At 55.7% G+C, this 23,690-nt stretch overlaps 2 protein-coding genes and 1 pseudogene across 11 annotated transcripts in view; 2 read left to right on the forward strand and 1 right to left on the reverse strand.

Moving 5' to 3' along the window:
* Positions 1 to 23,690, forward strand: part of TMED4 (transmembrane p24 trafficking protein 4) — a 211,472-nt gene that overhangs the window by 103,089 nt on the left and 84,693 nt on the right. The gene's annotated exons all lie outside the window — the stretch shown is intronic.
* The window catches only part of OGDH (oxoglutarate dehydrogenase), a 78,244-nt gene continuing 57,544 nt past the window's right edge, over positions 2,991 to 23,690 (reverse strand). For all 10 annotated transcript variants that reach the window (XM_058296670.1, XM_012524741.4, XM_004457478.4 and 7 more), the window contains 14 exons: positions 21,357 to 21,485; positions 10,724 to 10,903; positions 10,144 to 10,296; positions 9,404 to 9,506; positions 9,085 to 9,213; positions 8,681 to 8,831; positions 8,287 to 8,414; positions 7,596 to 7,774; positions 6,954 to 7,025; positions 6,280 to 6,408; positions 5,365 to 5,437; positions 4,310 to 4,473; positions 3,965 to 4,119; positions 2,991 to 3,886 (listed from right to left, as the gene is read on the reverse strand). In XM_058296670.1, the coding sequence (XP_058152653.1) occupies positions 3,766 to 3,886; positions 3,965 to 4,119; positions 4,310 to 4,473; positions 5,365 to 5,437; positions 6,280 to 6,408; positions 6,954 to 7,025; positions 7,596 to 7,774; positions 8,287 to 8,414; positions 8,681 to 8,831; positions 9,085 to 9,213; positions 9,404 to 9,506; positions 10,144 to 10,296; positions 10,724 to 10,903; positions 21,357 to 21,485 (1,866 nt within the window). In that variant the 3' untranslated portion in view covers positions 2,991 to 3,765. The remainder of the gene's footprint in view (positions 3,887 to 3,964; positions 4,120 to 4,309; positions 4,474 to 5,364; positions 5,438 to 6,279; positions 6,409 to 6,953; positions 7,026 to 7,595; positions 7,775 to 8,286; positions 8,415 to 8,680; positions 8,832 to 9,084; positions 9,214 to 9,403; positions 9,507 to 10,143; positions 10,297 to 10,723; positions 10,904 to 21,356; positions 21,486 to 23,690) is intronic.
* LOC101414201 (dynein light chain roadblock-type 1 pseudogene) lies at positions 17,343 to 17,842 on the forward strand (annotated as a pseudogene).

Genomic DNA, 23,690 nt, shown 5'->3' on the forward strand with positions numbered 1-23,690 from the left:
CAGGGAAGCCCCCTGAGGAAAGGGCCCGGTCTGCGGGGGGCTTCAGAGAAGGAGGTGCTCAGAACCATGAAAACGAATGCCAAATCTGAGGAGCCTGCAGCCCCAAGAGCAAGTGCAGGGCCTCCTGCGTTTCTCCCAGCAGCCCAGGATCTTCATTGCTGGACGCAGGGCCTGAGCTGGAGCAGGTCTCCCGGACAACAACTGAGGCCGAGTTGGGAGTCGGGCGAATCTGGGCAGGGCCCGGCTGTGCAGTCCTGGGGCCAGTTCAACCTTCCAGAGGGATTTTAGCACTGTCACTCTCCTGTTGTTGCCAGCCTGCTGGCCAACTCTCTCCTCACCGGTTTCTCTGATGGAGGGAAAATCCCCCGGGCAAGCAGGTGTCCCTGTCTCAAAGCCCTGAGCCTCTCCGATGTGCCGGCTGCTGTGCCTGCTGCTGGCGGCCCCACGGCAAGGCAACGCCTGTGGCCCTAGAATGGCAGGGTGGTGGAGACTCACCCTCGTGAGCCGGGGGTGTGCGCAGGCAGAGGATTCTGGGGCGGGGAAGCCCTCCTGGGGGCAGACAAGGCCCGAACGCGTTCGGGGCAGAGGGGCCGGTCAGTGAGGAATGGAGAAGGGGGACCAGGCCCGCCAGTGCTGTGTCCTGCCACCCCCCAAGGACCCGGACCCTGTGGGGAACCTGAGCTCTTGGCTTTACTCAGAGGGACAGGATCAAATTTTTAGAGGTCGGTTTGCAGTAAGAAGGCAGTTCCCACTGCCCGGAGCAAGACAGAGTTGGGCAGGGTGGGGCACCCCAGAGGGCCTCCAAGTCAGCACCTCCCACCCGTGTGCCCCTGAGCCCCCCTCTCTTCTGTCCCACAGGCAGGGATGACACCCGTGGGGCAAGCAGGGCCCTCATGACAGCCCACACCCCCACGGCCCTGCCAGTGCCGGGCTGGACCTCCAGGGAACAGGTGGGTCTGGGCAATCTCAGCGAGGATGAGTGTCCCTGCAGGCCCTGGGGACAGACAGCGCGAGCTCGGGGCAGCGGGCGGGCTGGGCGGGAGGCGCGCCAAGCCCAGGCCGGCCTCATTGCCGGGAAGGCCCATGGGACTTGGGGTGGAAAAGGAACTTGTCGACGCACAGGAAGCCGGCTGCCTGCACGTGCGTGGCCGCGGGAGCCCTCGCCCGCTCTTCCTGAGAGCTGCTCTGCGGGCTGCGTCAGGGCATCCCAGCACCCGCCTGCAGGGCACCCCAGGGGCTACACCACCTGCCCGGTGTCCACTGCAGACGGGGACTCGCTACGGCGCCAGATTAGAGCTGAACCATCAGGCAAGGGCCCCGAACCCAGCGCCTGGAGAACCCCGACGCTCGCCCTGAGGAACCGGCCCAGGCGGCCAAGTCAAGGGCAGCTGTGGCCCGTCTTCCCCCTTGTTTTCAATCGGACAAAAAGCCACAGAACAAAGCCCTGGCAGGAGCTTGGCTCAGCCGTAGGCCGTGGCCCTCGCTCCGTGGCCGCTCCAGCCCGGAGGTGGCTGCCTGCTGCAGGACACGGTCAGCAGCGGCGGCCAGCACGCGGCTCGGGCCGGCTCGTGTGGCTCTGTGGGTCGCTGCAAGATACCTGTCCCCGGCCCGGCAGCAGCCACCGCCCCTGGGCTCTTCCCTTCCGCCCTTGCCCCATGCGGGGCCACCTTGAGCCACTGCCCACTGCGCAAGCCTCACCCGCGTGTTGTCAGGGCTACTTTGGGGTTTCAGCCAAAAAGCGCCAGAGGCCTGGACGCCCCGGGGAGCTGGCGAGCTGATCTGGACTCCCTCCGGGAAGCGCGGCACTTCTGAGTCCTGAGCAGGGCTGCTCCTGACTCCCCGCGTTTCCTGACAACAGCTCAGCTCCTCTCTGGTGCTCGGCCGAGCGCCCACCCGTGGCGCTGCGTGGCAGGCGCAGCTCCTAACAAGCTCCCTCCCGACCTCACGAGGAGCCGTGGAGGGAAGGGGTGACCGGGTCCCGTGGGCGTCGGCGTGTGCACCCCCTCTGGTCTCAGCGCCTCCGTGACTGCTGCAGGCAGGGCTGCTGGGGCGGCTTGTGGTTGTGCCGGGAGCCCGGAGGCTGCAGGCCCGATGGCGGCGCTCCGGGTCAGGTGGGGCGGGTCCTGACCGCTGCAGGCCCTTCAGGCAGGAGTCCAGACCCAGAGGGCGCCGGGAGGGTCTGGGAGCCCAGAGGCCACAGCTCGGGGAGGGGGGGGGCGGAAAGGAGGCGCCAGCACCAAGCGCCACTTCTCCAAGCAGCGGGTGGCCTCCCTGCGGCGGCAGCCCCTCCGGGGAGGGCGGGCTCTCCCCACCCCGTGCCAGCCTTAGCTCCAGTTCCGCCCACAGCAGGGAGGCTGGGCGCAGCTCCCAGGGCAGAAGGGAACCCCCGCGCTGCGCCTGCCTTGACGCTCTCTGCTGCAGGGACTGGCCCAGCAGCTGGCCAGCAGGGAGACCCACTGGAGGCGCCTCTGCCGCCCCCCAGGGCCCCGGCGTGGCGGTGGGCAAGGTCGGCTGCGGCCACGAGCTGCCCGGCTTAGGGGCTCGTTAGTAAGTGGTGTCACGGGAGCGGGGGCCCTGCGGGCACGGCCACACGGCCTGCACGTCTCTCTTCTGGGTGGAGGGGTGTGTGAGCACCCCAAACCCCTTCTCCCCCAATGGGGAGTCCTACTTACATTAATTAAACACATAGGCCCAGGAGAGGATTCTGACCTGACAGCAGGGATCAAGCAAAAAAAAAAAAAAAAAAAAAAAAAGCCTGCGCCCCAGTGGGTGCCCTGCCACCCCTCCCCGGCCAGGAGGCGCTCCCGGCTGAGGCAGGAGGCAGCAGGCTTCAAGTACCCGGCGGGAGCGAGCAGAGGGGTGGAGGGGGGACGGCAGGCGCCCGCCGCTGGGGCGCACTGGGGAGACCAGGCCAAGCCCCAGACGCCACCGACCCCAGCCCCCACCGCGGGCGGAGGCAGCCAAGCAAACAGAAGGATCAGACAGGCGCCTCCAAGGATAACTTATTTTATGGGTCAAGCCAAATACAATGAAAAGTTCTTTTTGTTCTTTTTTTTTTTTAACCAAAATAAATAAATCAGATCTGTGGCTATGAAGAGTCCAGGTGATGGTGACACGGTGGTCGGCCGCTCAGCCCGCCCCGCCCTCCCCGGCCCCAGCCCCCCGACTGGCTTTGGCACAGCAAAGGAAGTAACGCGTCCACGCCTCCGTCCTGCTACGAAGGAAGCAAGGGGGCTTGGGGGGCAGCTGGAGGAGTGTGGAGGGAGGGGCGGGGCAAGGGAGGGGGAGGGAGGAGCCAGCAGGACACAGTCAGCCCTCCAGCAGCCCGAGGCCCCCCGCTGGCCCTCCCCAGGGATGCCGGCGAGGGCGGAGGGACACTGAGGCAGGGCAGGCCTCCTGGCCTCCACTGGTCCAGGCTGGCAGGACCCCGAGCCCTGTGGGCTGGGCCAGGACAGCCCCCCTGAGCCAGCTGCCCCTTGTGCCGTCCACAGTCCCGTGGGTGGGGGAGGCCCGGCCCACCCTACAGAGCCCCGAGAGCGGGGACCCCAGCACGGGGCAAGGCAGGCAGGAGGGCAGGAGGGGAGAGCTCCCGGGCCGGCTGGGCAGCCCCCGCCCTGCTCCCCTCAGGACCCGCGGCCCGCCCAGGGGTGAAGGGGTGGGTGCTGGGCGGGTGGTGGGCGCGGGTGGAGTGTGCGCAGCGAGGAGGCGGTGGGCAGCGCTGAGGCACTCGGCTTTAGTCGGGCGGCGGCGGGGGCGGGGGCGGCCTCAGGAGAAGCCCTTGAAGGCGTCCAGGTCGAAGGCCGTGTCTAGGAGGCGCTGCAGTTCCGTCAGGTGTGTCTTCTTGTTGCCGGTGGCCGGCGCCGCGGCAGGGTCGCGGCCCGCGTACCTGGGTGGGCCGGCAAGGGCGGGGTGAGCGGGCGCCTCTCAGGGGGCCCAGCTCCCAGATGCGCCCCAGCCAGCTCACCAGACGGGCTTGGCGCGGCTGATGGTGGTGCGCAGCCGCGGCTTCACGTAGTCGTAGTAGCCCTGGTTCTTGTGCTCCTCCTGGCACCAGGCCAGCTCGGCGCCGGGGTACTTCTGCACCTCCCTCAGCACCAGGTCGAAGGGGAACGGCGACAGCTGGGGCAGGCGGAGAGGGCACGGGGCAGTTCCAGGCGCCCGCAGGCTGGGCCAGGAGCCTCTCCCCGAGCACAGGGGTAGGGCGGGACCCGGCACTCGCCTCTCGAAGCACAGGAGCCCCGAGTGCCCTGGGAGCAGAGGGAAGGGCCTATGGCCCCAGGGCAGGGGCCCCCGCGCCCCCGGCCCTCACCTGCTCAATCCTGGAGATGGCCACCTCCTCCTCCATGTCGCGGGCCTTGCGCTCCCGGGTGAGGTCGTAGTACACCTTGCCGGTACAGAAGAGGAGCCTCCTGACCTTCTCGGGGTTCTGGGCTGCAGGGCCATTCTCGGGGATCACCCTCTGGAAGTGGGTTCCTGTGGAGGAGCGTGCGTGGGCAGGGCGGCTCGGCCTCTGCGCCGACGCTGGTGAGCAGCCCCCGGCCGTGCCTCCAGGGGTCAGAGGCCGCCCCAGGGGCCAACGCCCCGGGCTCTGGACGAGGGAGCACGGACTCAGAATGTGCCGTGAAGGTGTGGCCCATGGGCCCCAGCCTGCAGACAAGCTCGAGCTCTGCGTCAAGGGGCAGCAGCTTCTTCACTCAGCCTGTCCAGCTCCAAGGCCCCAAACCTCGCGACAGTCCCACGGCAAACGCTGTGGTCCTCAGGCCAGGCCCGGCACCCGTGAGAGCACAGCGGACCAAAGGACACGGGGCAGCCAGGGCTCACCGTGGCCAGGTCACCAGGCCCGAGGGCTGGGCGGCGGCCCTGAGTGGGGGCAGGTGGGGAGGAACCGCAGAGCCCAAGGCCACAGGCAGCCCCGCTCCCCTGCACCCCTGGCCGGCGCGCTGGCCTCCTGCCAACCTCTGCATCGCCCGCCTGCCGGCCTCACTGACCGACCCTGCCCAGGCGCCATGCTCGTGACAGGCCTCGCCTTGTCCCACCGCTGGGCGAGCTGCCCACCACGGGCCCTGGCCGTGGCCTGGCGGTGAGATGCCCCAGCCACCCCCGTCCTCTCGGCCTTGGGCTGCCTTGACGAGCCCTCTGCACACGGCTGGGAGCGGCCATGCTCCAGGGTGACAGAGACCCAGGGGACCACGGCTGCTGCACGCCTGGGACCTAGGGCGGCGGCGGGTGGGAACTTTACTCCCCACAAAAAGACAAACACGGCAGAGACCGCGGCAAGGGAAGTAGGTGGGCAACGTGCAAAGGCACAGAGCAGCACCAAGAGCCCCAAACTCTGCCACCCCCCAGGGAGCCCATGCCTCACACCTGTAAGCATTTCGTCAAAGCTGGTTCTCGCTTCGGGGTGGCGCAGCAGGGATTTTGGAGTGAAGACAATCAACTGCAACACAAGCACAGAACGGAGGTGGGCGCGCAGGGCTCCCGAGGGGAGGTCAGCCTCTGGGGACTTGAGTGTGGGAACCCCCGCCCTCTGGGTGCCAAGGCCCTGGGGCAGGAGGAGGGAGAAGGGGAGGCCACCCCACCTGCCTGTCTGCCCCTCGCCTGGGGCCTGGTGGGAGGACCCTGCTGTGGGCCCTGCGCCCCAGGCGTGGGGCTCTCCGTGGCTGTACCCTAAGCCCGAGGAAAAGCCCGGAGCCCCCCCCGGCATCCCAGGAACTTTCCATCCAGGCCTTGAAGCTGCAAGCAGGAGCCCTCGCACGAGCCCTGCGTCAGCAGCGCCCAGGCCAGGCCCTGCCCCTCCCCACATCCTCCTCCACCCTGGACCAACTTTCCTGATCACCCCTCCTGTTACCCTTCACTGCCCGGCTCAGGAGCCCGCCTCTGGGGATGGGAAGCTCCTCCCCCACACTGGGGGGCCAGCGCCCTGCAGCCCCACTGCTGCGGCCACCATGGAGCTCTGCCATCTTCCAGGTGCAGCTCCTCCCGCCCGGTCTGCGCCCCCAGCAGGACACCCACTGCCCCAAGGACCCTTGCTGCACCTCAAGCCTGGTGCTTGGCAGAGCGGGGCCCCCAGGCCAGGCTGTGTGGGAGGCAAGGGACCTGGAGGGACGTGGCCTCCGAGCTGCTCCCGGGCGCCCGGCCCGTACCCTGCTTGGGGAGCTGCCACCTGTGGGCAGGCAGCACGGGGTGGCTCGAGGAGCCCTGCACCTTGGCTGCAGGGCAGCACCCAAGGCACCTCTGGCGTGCCAGGCCTCATCGGGCAGGGGAGACGCTGCGACTGACCGGCTTGCGGAAGGGCAGGAGGATCTGGCGCCGCAGCACGTGGAAGAAGTTGCCGGGGGAGGAGCAGTTGACCACCACCCAGTTGCAGTCGTAGAGCTGGCTGATGTCGAAGTTGGCCTCCTCGAGGTCCTGCGGCGAGAGGGGGCTCTCCCTGGGGAGGGTACGGGCGGCAGCGGACCCACAGCCCACCCCTGCGAGCACCCTGTCAGGCCCGGGGACACCCACCCCCTGGAAGGCCCTCGCTCCTGAGAGCTACGGTCGGCAGGTCAGCAGATGCTACATGAGACACGGGTTCTACCTAAAACCTCTTCTCGCCGGCCTGAGGCACGGACCCCTCCACCAACTGCCTCGAGCCCTCAGGTCTCTCTAAAACCACCCAGAGCTCTTCCCTGTAAAACGCTCTGCCCGGATCAACACGCAAATGGCATCGCCCCCTAGAGCTCCTGCTACGGCTTTTGCACTCGCTCTTCTCGCACTCGGCAACAGCAGGAAGCCGCGGCGGCAGCTCTAGCCCACCCCCGTGCGCGACGAGGCGCTCCTGTGGCGCAGCCTGACCACAGTCCTCCGGGAGGGGCCAGGGCGCCCCCATGGCAGCCCCCAGGGCACCCGAGCGGAATGTGCGAGGGGACAGGGAGGGCGCTGGGGGTGGGCCGGCCGGGAGGGGCTGCGCTCACCGGCAGCACATCCGGGTCATCGTTGCACATCTGCAGGAACCTCTCTGGTCGGGCTGAGGAATGTTCTGGGCCCTGGAACCAGACAACGGGTGAGTTTAGGAACTTCTCTGCTTCCCCAAGTCAGCTTGCTGAGCTCTGGTGTGAAATACGGCAACTCTTCTCCAGGACGGCAGAGTTCAATCCTTCGCCCTCCTTCGGCCCACAAAGGACGGGGACGTGCGCACCGGGACCAGGCCCGGGCCTCCCGTGGGCCCTCAGTTAGGCGCGGCGTCCCCAAGCCCGCGCGTTAAGACCGTTCACGGTCTTGCAGTGACAGCCCCTGACGGGGTGGGCTGCGAGCAGGGCAGGCGCAGCACCTCCGAGTGGGTGCTGCGTGTCCAGGAAGGACACAGATACTGCTGGGCCAAGGCGAGCACAGGTGCAGCATCGCCTGCTTCTGGTCAGGGGTGGGGGCGCAGGGCAGGCTGGCCGCATCCAGAGGACCGGTCGCTCGGCCTCAAGCGGTGGCCCAGTCTAAGGACCTGAGGACACACGCAGGAGGCACCCGCAGAGCGCAGAGGCTGGCGGTGCTGGCTGCCCCGGGACATCTCGGGCTGGGAAAGCAGTGAGGGCGGCAGGGCTCGGGATGCGGGCCGCGCTCACCATGCCCTCCATGCCGTGCGGGAGCAGTAGCACGATGCCGTTCTGCCGCACCCACTTGGCCTGTCCCGGGCAGATGAACTGGTCGATGATGCACTGCGCTGTGTTGTGGAAGTCGCCAAACTGGGCCTCCCAGAGGACCAGGGCGTTGGGGCTGGCCATGGCGAAGCCCAGCTCAAAGCCTGCAGCGAGGCAGAGGGCGGCAGGTGACGGCGGGGCCAGCGGGCAGTGGGGTCGGCGGGCGGGTTCAGCAGGCGGCGGGGGTCAGCAGGCGGGTTCAGCAGGCAGTGGGGTCGGCAGGCGGGTTCAGCAGGCGGCGGGGGTCGGCGGGTGGGTTCAGCAGGCAGTGGGGTCGGCAGGCGGGTTCAGCAGGCGGCGGGGGTCGGCGGGTGGGTTCAGCAGGCAGTGGGGTCGGCGGGCGGGTTCAGCAGGCGGTGGGGGTCGGCGGGTGGTTCAGCAGGTGGCGGGGGTCGGCAGGCGGCGGGGGTTGGAAGGCAGCGGGGGTCGGTAGGGTGTCAGCAGGTGGCGGGTGGGCCAGCAGGCAGTGGGGGTTGGCAGGGGGCAGTGGGGCCTGCAGGCAACGGGGCAGTGGGGATCGACACGCGGCGGGGGGGTTGCCGGCAGGCAGTGGGGGCTGGCAGGGGCGAGGGGCAGCAGGGTCCTGAGCCCACGCCAGTACGCAGCGGACGCTCACCCAGGACCCCGTACTCAGACAGGGAGCTGTTGCAGACGGTGTAAGGCGCCTGGTTGGGCCAGAGGTGGTTCATGGGGATGCAGGTCCTCTTGTCGACGTTCTGGTCGTGGAGCACGTGGTGGCGGTGGCTGCGGCAGGGCACGCCGTGAGTGGACGGCCGGCCCTGCCCCTGGGCCGAGAGCCACGTGCGGAGAAGAGCAGGGATGTGCCCGGACCTCGGGCGGGCCGCCTCGCAGGGAGCGGCAGGCACGGCCAGCCCAGCCCTGAGGGCAGGTGCCCAGGGCCCGTGGGACCCAGGCGCAAGGCCCAAGGCAGAAGGGCCATGGGGTGGCACTCTGCAAACGGCTTCCTGGGGACCGGCAGGGCCTGCCCGCCCACCTGGCGGTGCGCTCACCTGAAGGTGCCGCGCTCGACGTCCTGGCCGCTGAGCCGGATGTGGATGCCCTCCTTGAGCAGGGAGCCAAAGGCCATGTACTCGGCCAGGGCCCAGTCCACCGTCCGGTTTTGCACCAGCTCCCCGCGTGTCTTCAGGATGCGGCGGAGCCCTGTGGAAACACTGTGCTCAGCAGCCTGTAGCCGTGACGCCCCAGCCAGGAGCACATGTCACAGCTCAGAGAGTGCGGCCCACTCAGCACCTGGTCTCTGGGTTTCCTGACGGGCTGGCAAGTGGTGAAAGGGGCTCGATTAAAGAGCAGGGGCCAAAGCTGAAAGCTGACTGTCCACCCTTTCCTTTCTCACTGGGCAGAGGGTGGGGACAGGCCCGGGCATGCCGCAGCCCTGGAGGCGCCAGGCAGTTACCTCCGTGGATGGTGAAGTTCTCCACAGGCACGGAGCTGGCCACATTCCCTATGTGTGCCAGCACATCCTCAGCCAGGCCTGTGGAGGGGCAGGTCATGCTCCGCGGCTGCCCGTCCAGGGTGAAGAAGCCTGCAAGGGAGGGCAGACTGAGCTGGGTCTGCTGCGTGGCGGGCCCGCGGGCATGGATGGACCTGGTGCCCAGCTGGCGCGCGGCAGGGAGAGGGGGTGTGGGCTGCGTCCCAGAACAGGGCCACAGGCTCCCAGGGGCAGAGGGGCATGGGAGGCAGGGAGAGTGGCCAGCGTCCCTTCCCTCACTCACCGGGCCAGGGTGAGTCAAGCCAGTGCTTGATGTGCAGAATCTTCTCATCTTTGGACCTGGCGAACGCCTCCTCGCAGATCTTATCGTACTTGGAGATCTCTTCCTGGAGGGTGGTGATGCGGCCCGGCAGTGACAGCGCCCGCCTCGGGCAGAGGCCCCGGGCCTCAGAGCCGCCCCACTGCCATCAGCCGTGCCTGGCTCAGACACGCAGGCCCGGGAGAAGCCCACGGATGTCTTTCTTTCCATCCCCACCCTCGCCGGCAGGACCGTCCTCGCGGTCAGGCTGTTCTTTCCCTCCCGACACTCCTCAGTACCCAGCTGCAGCGCGGCATCCAGCAGCCTCCCAGGGCTCGCCCCACCAGCGCTGCCACGCCCCTGCCCCACGCTTCCGACAGGGCTCACAGCTCTGCCTCCTCCCTTCCAGCTGCAGCGCCCAGGGCCCCCAACGCAGAAATGCTCCGCTCTCAACATCAGCCCACACCTACTGCCTCTCACCCCAGACACTGCTCTGAGCCAGTGGAGCAAATGCACAGGCCGCTCTTCACCCCATCTCCAAAACATACCCTTCTCCTCCGGCAGCGTAAACCTCCCAGGGGCCCAGGCAGCCCGGAAAGCTTTGCAGTGAAACGCTGTCACTGCCACGCTCCCCTTGAATTCTAACAGTGCTGCAGGAGCCAGCGCTCCTTCCCGAGGCTCCCCCCAGCTCACGAGGCCCGCCGGGGCAAGCTGGGGGACCGCACCTCATACTCTGGCTGGTTGACGACGCCCTGTGAAACCAGCACCTCGGCGTACTTCTGCAGCACGGGCTTCTGTTTGCGGATCTGTTTGTACATGAGTGGCTGCGTGAACATGGGCTCGTCCATCTCGTTGTGGCCGTTGCGCCGGTAACACACCTGCTCACCGGTGAGAAAGACCAGTGTCAGGACCGGCCCTGTGGCCCCGTGGGGAGAAGCTGCAGGGCTGGGGCCAGGAGGCAGCGTGACCTGCTCCTTCCCTTGCTGAGTCGCGGCCAACAAGCCCCCCGCCCACCCTGCCTCAGCTCTCCTTTACAAGCAGGGCTCTGTCTCTCTCGTTTGCCTGTAAAGGAGGGAAAGGAGAGGCTTGGGAGCAAACTCCTTGTGCGCGCAGCAGCAGCAGTCCCACGAGGGAAGGAGACCAGCCACCTGTCAGGTGGCTACCCCCTCCCCAGGGTGAGGCTCTGCTCCCAGGAGGCATGAGGTGCTCGCAGCTGGAGAACGCACTCGCGGCACAGCTCTGAAGTTCTGTGGGACTCGTGGAGTGGGGCACCCGGGAGCCCGCGTGGCAGCGGGCAGCACTCACCAGGTCGACCACCACGTCCTTGTGGAAGGTGCTCCTCCACTCGGCTGCCACGTTGCACACGTACATCACGGCCTCGGGGTCGTCCGAGTTCACGTGGAAGATTGGGGCGTTCACCACACGAGCCACGTCGGTGGGGTACGGCGAGGACCGTGCCATGCGGGGGTCTGTGGTGAAGCCGATCTGCAAGGAGCACGGCAGACTCGTCAGGACAAGCGTTCTGCTGGGCTGGGCCCAGGGGTGCAGGCGCAGGGCTGGAGGGAGGCTCCAGGGGAGACACGCGGGCGGCCAGCACGACCTTCCACCACTGGTCCAAGGACATCGTATCCACACGTGAGTATACACGTTTCATTTAGCCATAAAAGAAATACAGCATTTTTAAGTTTTGGGGCAAGGTTTAAATTTCAGTAGAATTTTAAACTTAGGACAAAGTTGAAAGAATCATACAAAGAACTCCTAAATACCTGCTTCACCCACATCTCCCAGTTTCCATTTTGCCCCATTTGCAATTTTAAAATTCAAGCTCTATTATACACATGTCCACACACAACTTGTTTCCTGAACCATCTAGGAATACATTTTAGACCATGTCCCTTTACTCCGCAGACTTCAACGTGTATTTTCTAAGAAACAGACATCCCCTTTCCCAGCCACTGTGCTCCTCACCCCCAAGCCATCTACCACCAGGATAACGCTACCATCAACCCCTGCCTACCCACACAGCGCACCCACGGTCCTAACACTGTCTGCCCAGCTGTTCAGTGTTTCTTCCCGCAGGCCAGGACACTGCTCTGGGCTGTCACGGTGCTTCTGTCCCCCTGAGCCTGGAAGGGCTCCCCTGCCTCTCGGTTTGCTGTGCTTTCCAATTGCAGGCGCATCTGCTTGTTTCAAACCTCATGTCCAGCAGGTCACCTGTGTGCCTTCCAGATGCGGCGTACTCCACTGCATGGAGTACGCTGTATGGAGCACATGGAGCCTCTGTAACACGCTTTTGCTCAACATCTCTATACTGTTCATCCGGCTGATGCCTTTAGCACCATTGTCTGGGGGAGCCTAGCAGGGAAATTTAGTTACTAAACAGTACACACCAGTGTATTCACCCATCCTCTTACCTGTGGAAACTGCTTATTTCCAATTTGTGATCAATGCAGATGATGTTACTATACACATTTTTATACGGATTTTCCTCTGCAGACACTGAGCTTATTGGCAGTACATTCCTAGGAAGGGTGAACTAAGCCCCAGAACTCAATAATCAGAAACTTTACTGAACACTGTCAAACTGCTCGCCACCGTGGCTGGACTGTTTACATTCCTGCAACATGTGTATCCTGCATTTCCCATTTACCAAACTGTGACAATTTCCCTGGGATGTTAAATATTTCCATGATTGTATACGATCTCTTCCTAGGGCTTGGCCAAAATTTATGGAAAGATTCTTCTATCATTGGACACATAGCCTATTTCCTAATTTCGTGGCAGAACAATTACCATTTTGACAAACATTCTTAGACCAAAACACTCAGCATCTGAGGGCTTCCTTGGAAGAGGTTTCTGAAAGAGGAATTTCAAGGTCTGTTCCTCAAGAAATCAGAGCCTCTGCGAAGCAATCACCACCTCTCCTGCTATTAAGATAAATCTCACCTGACTCCACACAAACTCATGATCAATGGCATCAAAAGCAGTCAAGAGAAAAAAGGTCTTTATAAAAGCTAAGCATTCTATATTTGTGTGAAATTGCTTTTAAATCATCTTCTTTGTGACATTCACTAAAGAGGAAGCCTGAAAATGAGGGTGTCTAGCAGGTGAGCCATTTGACCACTACCTGCCCACGACATCTGAAATGCCACAGTAAACAAAGTTTTAAGTGAATGAATGTGCAGAACCATAAAAACCTTTTTTTAATATAACTTTGCTTTTGAAAAAGTAATTCAAGCATATGGTAAAAGAGAAAAAATAACCTCAAATGGTACAAAAGGTAAAAGTAAATTGCTTGGACATTCTGAACCCTCAGCTCAGCTCTGGGATCACCTCTGGTGTCCTCCCAGCACGGGATCCCTGTGGAAGGGAGCGCTCACAGAGGGGCCTGTGGGGGGTTTTATCATGGAGCAGTAGTGTAGCAGGACTATTATTAGACTATTTTTAGGGAAGTTTTATTTTTTTTATTTTTATTTTTTTTTAAGTTTTAATATTTTATTTTATTTTTTAAAAAAAAGATTTATTTAATTCCCGCCCCCTCCCCCGTCCCCCAGTTGTCTGTTCTCTGTGTCTATTTGCTGCGTCTTGTTTCTTTGTCCGCTTCTGTTGTCGTCAGCGGCACGGGAAGTGTGGGCGGCGCCATTCCTGGGCAGGCTGCACTTTCTTTCGCGCTGGGTGACTCTCCTTACGGGCGCACCCCTTGTGCGTGGGGCTCCCCTACGCGGGGGACTGCGTGGCAGGGCACTCCCTGCGCATATCAGCACTGCGCATGGGCCAGCTCCACACGGGTCAAGGAGGCCCGGGGTTTGAACCGCAGACCTCCCATGTGGTAGACGGACGCCCTAACCACTGGGCCAAGTACGCTTCCCTTTAGGAAGTTTTAGAAACACTGTAGAGAGAATGACAAAGGGAATACAGTTCCCACATACCCCACACCTAGTTTCCTCTAATAGTAACGTCTTTCAAGAGCATGGTACATCTGTTACAATTAATGGACCAATACTGATGCATTATTATTAACTACAGTCCATGCATTATTCTAATGTCCTTAGTTTCCCCCTAATTCCCTTGTTTCAGGAAAATCCCATTAACTGTCAGCAACGTTACTAAACGTACACTGCATCTCGCTGCCAGGCATGCTGTGCTTTTTAAGACTGCCTAGAGGTACAGTCTGCATACTGCTCTGTCCCTGCTGCCTCAGTGTACCTGGCAGCTCGTTTCTTCAGCTGTGCTGGACGAAGGCCCTCCTCCCTCAGTGTGGGCCACACCTTAAACATACCACCTTCAGAGGTCCTGCTTACAGCGGGCTCACCCCACAGGACCAGGGGACCGAGCACACCTCTTGTGCGGATGGTTCAGCCCCAACAGGCAACTGCTCAGACAGGTGAGCACTGAACCGCGGCAGGCCTCGGCAGTTCACTCCTAGGCGTGTACTCAGGGGAGCAGAAAGCACTGACCTGGACAGATTTCTGAACAATGTTCACTGCTGTGTTAGTCTCAGCGGTCAAAAGGTGCAACGCAAGGGGCCATCAACAGATGAAAGGGTAAACTCAAGTGCTTTACCCATACAGTGGAACATCACTCAGCCACGCTACAAGGCGAGTGAAATGAGCAAGACACAAAAGGACAAACCTTGGATGATTTCTCTTATATCAAATACTTACAAGGGCAAATTCATAGAGATAGTAAAAAAATGTGGGTACCAGGGGTGGGGGGAAGGGGGTATGGGGACTTATTGCTAAATGAGTGTTAGTTTAGATTTAGAATGATGAAAACAGTCTGGAAATAATGGTATAAGTTACACAATACTGTCAATGCAATTAATGATAAAGAACTGTCCAGTTAAAATGGTTAAAATGATTTTTATGTGATGCATTTTACCACAATTTAAAATAAATTATATTTAAAAAGCAGAGGACCCTGAAGAGACAAAAATTCTTGGAAAAAAAAAAAAAAGTTGTAAGATCCACAACTACCTGGTTTTTAAGACTTACTGTAGCTATAAAGCTATAAAGCTACAGTAATCAGGACAGCTTGGGACTGGCAAAGGACACACAAAGATGACAGGACAGAACAGAGAATCAGAAAGAGACCCCCACACAGACACGGTCAGCTCATTCTCAGCAAAGGAGCACAGGGAGTTCAGTGGAGAATGGGCGTGGTGGTCTGTAGCTGTATGTTTCCAAGAGAAACATGTTCTTTACATATAATCCGTTTCTGTGGGAGTGAGCCTATTGTGAGCAGGACCTTCTGATAAGGCTACTTCAGTTAGAGCAGGAGCCACCTCATTGAGGAATTAGTTCAGGCCCTTTATAAACAGAAATGAATGGAGAGAGACAGAGGGTGAGAAAGTCACGGAAGCAAGAAGCTGAAATCCACGAACACCCGAAGAGAAGGGAGAGCCCAGTAGATGCTGCCATGTGCCTTGCCATGTGACAGAGGAACCAACGGTCGCTGACAGCCGGTCTTTGGGAAGAAAGCATCCCCTTGATGAGGCTTGATTTGGACATTTCTCAGTTTCAAAACTGTAAGCTAATAAATTCCCACTCTTCAAGGTGAACATTTCACGGTATTTGCTTTAAGCAGCCTCGGAAACTAGAACAAAGGGTAATCTTTTCAACAAATGTTATGGGAACAACTGGACACCTTTAAGCAAAAAAAGTGAACCCCAACCCATACCTCGCTCTATGTACAAAAATGAACTCCAAATCTATCCCAGACAGTGGAAGACTATATATTAAGATGCCAATTCTACAATCCTTGTTTGCAGGAATTGAAAAGCCAGTCATCATATTTATCTGGAAGGGTAAGGAACCCTGAATTGCCAGAACCATCTTGACAAAGGAGAATAGACGGAACTTCTGGGGAAGATGGAGGAGTAGGGCACTCAAGGACTCAGTCCTTCCACCAAAGCAACTATTAAACAGGAAGGAAATATCTGAAACAACTATTTTGAAACTCCAGAGGTCAGAAAAACACTGTACTGCATCTGGGGAGGAGTAGGAGGAAGAGGCTGATAAATGACAGTAAAGAACTGTAAACGCTCTCTTTGTGCAGTGGCTACTGGCACCTATCCCTCACCCTTGCAGCAGACCACAACAGGGACCAGTCCCTGGTTAGCAACTGGTGACAGAAAGGGACATAAAAATCTCTTCCCCCAAGAACAGGGGTGTACAAGGCTGGTCAAAGACCACATCTTTTTTTTTTTTTTTTTTTTTAGGAGATACCAGGGATTGAGCCCAGGACATCATATATGGGAAGCAGGCACTCAACCACTTGAGCTACATCCGATCTCCAATGAGAGTTGGTGTTTTTGTGTTTGTTTTAGGAGGTACCGGGGATCGAACCCTGGACCTTGTACATGGGAAGCAGTTGCTCAACCACTGAGCTACATCTGCTCCCCAATGACTGGATTTTTTGGTTGTTTGTTTTAGGAGGTACCGGGGATCGAACCCTGGACCTTGTACATGGGAAGCAGGTGCTCAACCACTGAGCTACACCCACTCTCAGACCATGGTTTTTGCTCAGCAAGCTTGGATCACTGGCTCCTGGCTGAGGGCGACTATTATTCCAACCCCTCCCTGACAAAGGTGGCGGTAGCCATTGTTTCAGCCCTCCCTGGGTGGGGCAGAGGCGGGAGAGTTAAAGACCCAACACTTCCTCAGGGTAGTGGGAAAAAGTCAGCTGAAGGGCTGCACGTGCTGGGCAGGCCAGGAAAGCCCGGTTTTGGGGAGCCGTTGGAGAAGTTCTTGGCGCCCCTCCTGACCCCCTCCCAAGGCCGCAGGGAGCCAGTCTGTGTGCCCTTGTACGCTCCTGGCCATGTTGAGGCTGGAAAGACCAACTTGGGGGCCCTCCTCCCAGAATTTTCCCACCAGGCAAAAGCAGCATGTGACAATGAAAGGAGTGTAAAAAACTACAGAGGCCGACAGTCAGGAGGAAGGCCCGATGGCTTCAAAATCCGGGAGATGTACACTCTGGATAGATTTATGTTCGTTATTAATATGTATCAATAAAATTTATTTGTTAAATAAAAAAATAGTTTGTGTTAAAAATGCTAAAAAACAAAACAAAGAACAGGAGAGGGAGGTTTGTTCCTTGGGAAGAAGCAAGCACAACGAAACTCCTGTGAACAGGGAACTCCAAATCCACTGACAGGCAAAGCCCAGGACAAGGAGGACCTGCACCGCATTTGCCCTGGGCAGACCTTCTTCACAGGAGCGCTGAAGCTCCAAATCTGTCTACCACCCCTGCTGGTTACAAAACCAAGGAACAGACACTGCAGGGAGTGAATCCGAGTTAACCTTTTAGTATACTAAAAGGTACAGTGTGCAACAAGAGTACAAGACAAAGAAACCAGAAAATAATTGCCCACCCAAAGGTAGAGCATTAAAAATACAGAAAACATCAACAAAGATGGACAGGAATATGTACCAAATAAAGCCTTTTAAAAATGATCTTAAAAACGCTCAAGGAGGGAACTCGATGTGGCTCAAGTGACAGCTTCCACCTACCATATGGGAAGACCTGGGTTCGATACCTGGGGCGTCCTGGTGAAAAAGAAAAAAGGAAAGTGTGCCTGCATGTCAAGCCAGGGCCCACGTGGTGAGCCACTGCCTGCATGAGTGCCCGTGTGGTGAGCCAGTGCCCCGTGCAAGTGAGTCACGCAGCAAGATGATGACACATCAAAAGAGAGACAAGGGGAGGGTCAAGGTGAAGTGCAGCAGAAACCAGGAACTGAGGTGGCGCAATTGACAGGGAACCTCTCTCCCCATCAGAGGTCTCCAGGATCAAATCCTGGTGAATCCTAGAGTATAGAAAATGAGAAGAGAAGACAACACAAACAGCAAAAACCCCCACAAAAAACAGCAGGGTGTGAGGAGAGGAAGGGGGGAAAAAAGATAGATAAATAAAATCTTAAAAAAAAAAAAAGCTCACGGAGATGAAGGAAAGAACAGAGAAAGAATTAAATGATATCAAGAAAACAATGAACAACGTGCAGCTCTCCTCTGGGTCCAAGATGGCAGAGGTGGAGGAGACCCTAAAGCGACTTCAGAGCCAGAAGGGAGTACAGGGAATCATCGTGGTGAACACAGAAGGCATTCCCATCAAGAGCACCATGGATTATTCCACCACCACACAGTACGCCAACCTCACGCACAACTTCATCTTGAAGGCACGGAGCACTGTGCGTGAAACTGACCCCCAGAATGACCTCACCTTCCTTCGCATTTGCTCCAAGAAAAATGAAATTATGGTTGCTCCAGACAAAGACTATTTCCTGATTGTGATTCAGAATCCAACCGAATAAACCACTCTCTTGGATCCCTGAGATATTCCTTAACTTAATGTCCCCCAAGAATAATAGTGTTAATCATGCCCAGCCAACCAGTGTGTGGAAATCACCTTAGAGCCCACTTGCCCCACCTAGTGGCCAAGGGCGGCCTGGAAACCCTGCCCACCCCGCCAAAGGACTCGAGGCCCTTCTTTCTGATCACTTTGCGGCTTGGACAAGAGCTTGTGAGAAGCCCACACCCGGCTTTCTTCTGACCTTCAGTTTACTTTGTTGCCCTTGGAAAAGGTTTTTTCTTTAACTAAAAATAACCAAAATGCTTAAAAAAAAAACCAAAACAATGAATGAACAAATGAGAGGCTACATAAAGAAGCAGTAATTTTAAAATAGAACCAAAGACAACTGGAGTTGAAGACCACAATAACGAAATGAAAACTGCCCAGCAAAATCTGAATAAAAAGGGGAAATGTTAGATTGTATATAGAATAACAGAATAAAATTAAAAAAAAAAAATCCATGGAACTACACTACATAATTAACCCTAAGTTAAACCATGGATTTTAATTAATAGTACAATTATAAAAATGTGCTCTCATCAATTGTAATATTCCACTTACAATGGAATACTATTCAGCTGCAAAAAGGAATGAAGTTCTTATACATGGGACAACATGGGTGAACCTTGAAGACATCACACTAAGTAAGCCAGGCACTGAAGGACAAATATTGTAAGAGCTCACTGATATGATATAATTAGAGTAAGCCAATTTGTATCATCAGAATCTAGAATACAAATTACAAGAGTGAAGGAATGGGGAGTTAATGTCAAAATTATACAACTTCTATTTGGGGTGACTATGAAGTTTTGGTGATGGATAGTGGTGATGGTAGCACAACATTGTGAATATAATTTTCAGCACTGAATGTGGTTAAAAGGAGAAATTTTAGGTTGTTTATGTTACTAGAATGAAAATTTAAAAAATATATAGGACTATGGGAAGCAGATGTGGCTCAAGTAACTGGGCTCCTGCCTACCAAATGGGAGGTCCCAGGTTCGGTTTCCAGTGCCTCCTGGAGAAGGCAAGCTGGCATGGCAGGCAGGTGCGGCGAGCTGACGTAACAAAATGATGCAACAAAAGAAACACAAAGAGGAAAGAAAATTAGAGATACAACAAACCAGGGAGCTGAGATGGCTCAGGTGATTGAGCGCCTCTCTTCCACATGGAAGTCCTGGGTTCTGTTTCCAGTGCCTCCTAAAGAGAAGACGAGTAGACACAGAGAACACACAGCAAATGGATAGAGAGCAAACAGTGACCACAAACAATGGGGGGGAGGGGGAAGATAGATAAATAAAACAAATCTTTAAAAAGAAAAACACATGCGACCGTACAACACAAACAGTAAACCCTATAGTAAATGATGGACTATAGTTAACAGTACAATTATAGAAAGTGTTCTTCCATGAACCTTAATGAATGTATTACACTAATGCATGATGTTAATAGGGTGATATATAAGAACTCTGTATTTCATGCATGATTTTTCTGTAAACCCCCAATATTTCTAATTAAAAATATATATATATCACAGACTTACATATATACCCAAAGTGTAAAACATCTAGAAGACAGGAGAAAATATTTTTGACCTTGGGCTGGACAAAGATTCTTTAGGTCTGACAATAAAAGCATGATGGACATAAAAAATAAGCCATCAAAATTTAAAACTTCTGCTTAATAAAAGATACCGGTAAGAGAATGAAGACAAGCCACAGACTGGAGAAAAAATATTTTCAAAATACGTATCTGATGTAAGACCTATATCCAGAATACATAAAGAACTCTCAAAACTAAATAAAACACTGAGAGCCACTGATTGTACACTCTGGATGGACTGTATGGTATTTGAGCAAAACTGATTTTTAAAAAATTAATAAAGCAAACCCAAAGAAAACAGGCAAAAAACTTGAGCAAACACTTCACCCAAGAAACTACAGAGATGGCCAATAAGCACTGAAGACAATGTCTTTAGTCACTAGGGAAATGCAAATGAAAACCACAAGGAGGTACCATTTCATACTTACTAGAAAAGTTAAAATACAAAAACAGTGATAACCCTCACTACATGTTGGTGAGAAAGCAGAGCAACCAGAATGCTCATTCATAGCTGGTGGAAATGCAAATTTTGTAGAGATGTTTTGGAAAACAGTATGGCAGGTTCTTATAAAGTATTACATACATTTAATGCATGACTCAGCAATTCCCTTCTAGATATCATGAAGAGTAATGAAAAGTTATGCACACATAGGTTTTCACCGTAATTACCAAAAGCTGGAAACAATTCAAATTGCCCTTCAATGGGTGAATAGGCCCACCAACTGTGGTACATCCAGGTAACCGAATTCTAGTCAGTGATCACAAGGAGGAAACCATGCCTACACCCAACACAGACATATCTCAAGAGAAGTATGCTGCGTGAAAGCAACTGGACTCAAAAGGTTCAGAACGTATGTCCACTTACAAGACTGGAAAAGGCAGAATTCCAGTGCTGCCAGGGGGCTGGGCTGTGAAGGGAGAATGACTACAAAGGCGCAAGAAGGAATATTTTTTGGGGTGATGAAACTCTTTGGACTGTGGTGGTTACATGACCTGCATTTGTCAAAACTTGGAGAACTAGACACCAGATGGGTGAATTTTACTATATATTATAACTCAATAAAAAAAAAAAACAAAAAATCTTTTAACGCTTGATTGAACAGTTGTCTCTAAATTTAATCTTGCCAGCTGCATCTCAGCACTCTGAGTGCTGACAGTGTGGTGTGCAGTGACACAGCTCTGCTTCTAGGCTCTGGCCAGCTGTACATGTGGCTTTCTCAGTGCTTCTGACTGTCCCTGACACAGAGCCACGGGACTGACCCCACCCTATGACCCAGCGCCTTCTAAAAACGAGTGTTTAAATTAGATAAGCCAAATAACTACATTAACTGCCCATAGCACATTTCTCCACCGTATCGAAAAAGATGCCAGGAAGCCCTTATCCAAGGGCTTGTGGTTTCCTTGATCTGGGACACTTTTCTCATCCAGGTTAATAATCTTTTCCACCCCCTTCTCAATCAGAAGCAGTGGAAGCACAGAACAGGGCACTCCAGCAAGCAGACTCAGAGGTGGGTAGAAATATTTACTTACAGTATTTAAAACTATGAAAAAGGAAGATCCTAAAACAACCTACCATAAAGGCGAAGTCTATTTTATGAAACATCCTTGTAACGCCTCTAATCCGAATTAAATACTTTTAAAGAGTAGGTAAGGACATGAGAAAATTATGTGGGATATAAAAAGAAACAGTTTCTTCGGAAAGGGAAGGGACCATCTGCATGCTCATGAGTCTAGAAGAAAATAACATAAAACAACAACAGTATCTTAAATAATGCAATGCAAATCTTTCCGTTTTGAAAAGTTTTCTACATGGTCTTAATTTTTTACAACAGACAAATGTTTATAATCAGAATGAAAAATAAACGTTAAATGTAGTTGCAGAAGCATCAGGAGAAAGTCTCATAAAACATGCAATCAGATGCAACAGGACAAGCCTCGAAAGCCTCCCCTGCGCCCCTGCTGGCCCCAGGCTCAGGCAGGGCGAGCCGCTCACCTGGTTGTTGACGACCACGTGCACCGTGCCGTGGGTGCTGTAGGACGGCAGGTCACTCAGGTGGAAGGTCTCGTACACAATGCCCTGGCCGGCGAAGGCAGCGTCCCCGTGCAGCAGAATCGACATGACCTGGAGGGGCACAACGGACAGACCTTACATCCGTGCCCTCCTGATACCCAACACCACGAGACAGCGCAAAGTAACTCCCAACTTGCTTGTTTATAAGGACTTTCATTCATTGCCCACTCCCCTCATTGTCTGCTCTCTGTTGGTTTTATTGGGGGTTAATGGGAAGGCACCGGGAACCAAACCCAGGACCTCCTTTGTGGTAGGTGGACACCCAACTGCTTAAGCCACTTCTTCTTCCCCTAATTTGCTTTTTAAAAAGATAATGGGAAGTAGATGTAGCTCAAGTGGTTAAGCACCTGCTTCTCATGTTTAAGGTCCTGGGTTGGATCTCCCGTACCTCCTAAAAACAAAAAAACCAACAAATAACCCAGCTCTCATTGAGTGGATGTAGCTCAGCAACTGAGTGCCTGCTTCCCAAGTACCAGGTGCTGGGTTCAATCCCTGGTACCTCCTAAAAATTTTTTTTTGCTTCCAAGTCATTTCCAATAGAAAAAGTGCTGCAGAAGGACACAAAGACCTCGGGGACCTCCTTCCCCAGCGCCCTGTATGCTAGCACCCTGCTGTGCCCATGCTGCATCTCCCTGCATTATTCGCCTTCACCTTTCTGAGCCTTGGGGAGCACACAGCAGGCAGGTGCTCCATCAAGCCTATAGGGCCAGCGTGCCCTAGAAAAAGGACCTTCTCCACGTAGGCACACCCCCTCAGCAGGCACCGCTCCCCCCATCAGGCTAGGCGATTCCTCAGCCTCCCTGCCTCCATGTCCTCCACACATTCGGCACAGCTGTGCCCCTGTGCCAGGAAACGACGTAGTGTGTGGAGATGCGCCAAGGGACAGGTTGCTGCCCCCACATTCCTCCAGTTTAAACTTACCACCTCCTGCTTTGTGACAATTACGGCAGAAGGAATGTTATATGCTGTCCCCATCAAGCCCCCACTCACCACCCAAATCAGCCACCCTCTGGGTCGCCAAGTGGTGATTAGTGATTTTCATTATTCACCTTCTACACTTAGGAGTAGCTGGCAATCGTTTTGTGTTGTTGTTTTTTTTGAGGTACCAGGGCAGAGGATTGAACCCAGGACCTCATGTGTGGTAAGCCTGCACTCAACCACTAAGCCACATTAGCTTCTGTGAGTTGGTTTTTTTGTTTGTTGCTTTTTTTTTCTTCTTTTCTTTCTCTTAGGAGGCACCAGGAACCAAACCAGGGACCTCCCATGTGGGAGGTGGGCGCTCAAACGCTTGAGCCATCCCCACCCAGGGAGCTGGCATTCTTCTGTACAGAAAGGCTTCCTCTTGACCACCACTTACTTATTGTCATTAACATATACTCACGGGTTCCTAATTCAGCCCCTTGGTTCTTACCCACAAGTCCATGACCACCCTAGTTACGATGACATTCACACTGGCCCATGTCCTCTAGACAAGTACCCAGTACTCGCCAAAGACGTCCTTGCTTCCGGAAGAGCAGAGCCCTGCAGCTCGTGTTGTGCTTTCCCTGCCCCAACCCCGGAGTCAGCCAATTCTCTAGGAGCCCTGTTCCTTCAGGAGAGGTGGAATTTAAAACAAAGATTTATGCCTCTGCCTCCATGCCAGGAAGGGGAGAGCCATGATTTGCTTCTCAGGGACAAGACCCAGAATATCTCAAAACCGAACCCCATGCGTTCTGTATTTGGTAGAGGTCAGAGGATGGAGACGCAGCGTCAGGTCTGCTCAGGAACCTCTTCAGAGGACCATGCAACTCTACCTTGAAGTGCCACGGTTTTGATCTTGCTGGGCTGTCAAGGTCACTGCCACCTCCTTCCTCCCTGGCACAGGCACATGGTTGCTTCCCTGCAGCCCTGCACCTGTGCACTGCCAGCACCTTCCATGCAGGCTGCCCACGAGACTGTCCTCTGATGCCCAGAGCAGAGAGGAGCTGCAGCTGCAGACTACGGGGCAAGAGGAACTCACGCTCTGTACACAGAAACCCAGTCCGACAGCACCACTAATGCCCTCCTGTGCCCCGCTGGGTGAGAGCAGTTTTCTCCATTTGTTACAGGCTGCATGGCCAGCACAGGAGCCATGTTTTCAGAGATAAACACCCCTGAGGCCACGTTAGCACTGAGCCAGGTCACCAACTTGCACAAGGTTACAGAATGGTCCAAGCTGTGCTTAGAGAAATTATGTAATTCTGCACAAACACTGAGGGTTATGTAACATGTCCTCCA

Source organism: Dasypus novemcinctus, chromosome 5 (genome assembly GCF_030445035.2).
Source record: "Dasypus novemcinctus isolate mDasNov1 chromosome 5, mDasNov1.1.hap2, whole genome shotgun sequence".
Lineage (NCBI taxonomy): Eukaryota > Metazoa > Chordata > Mammalia > Cingulata > Dasypodidae > Dasypus > Dasypus novemcinctus.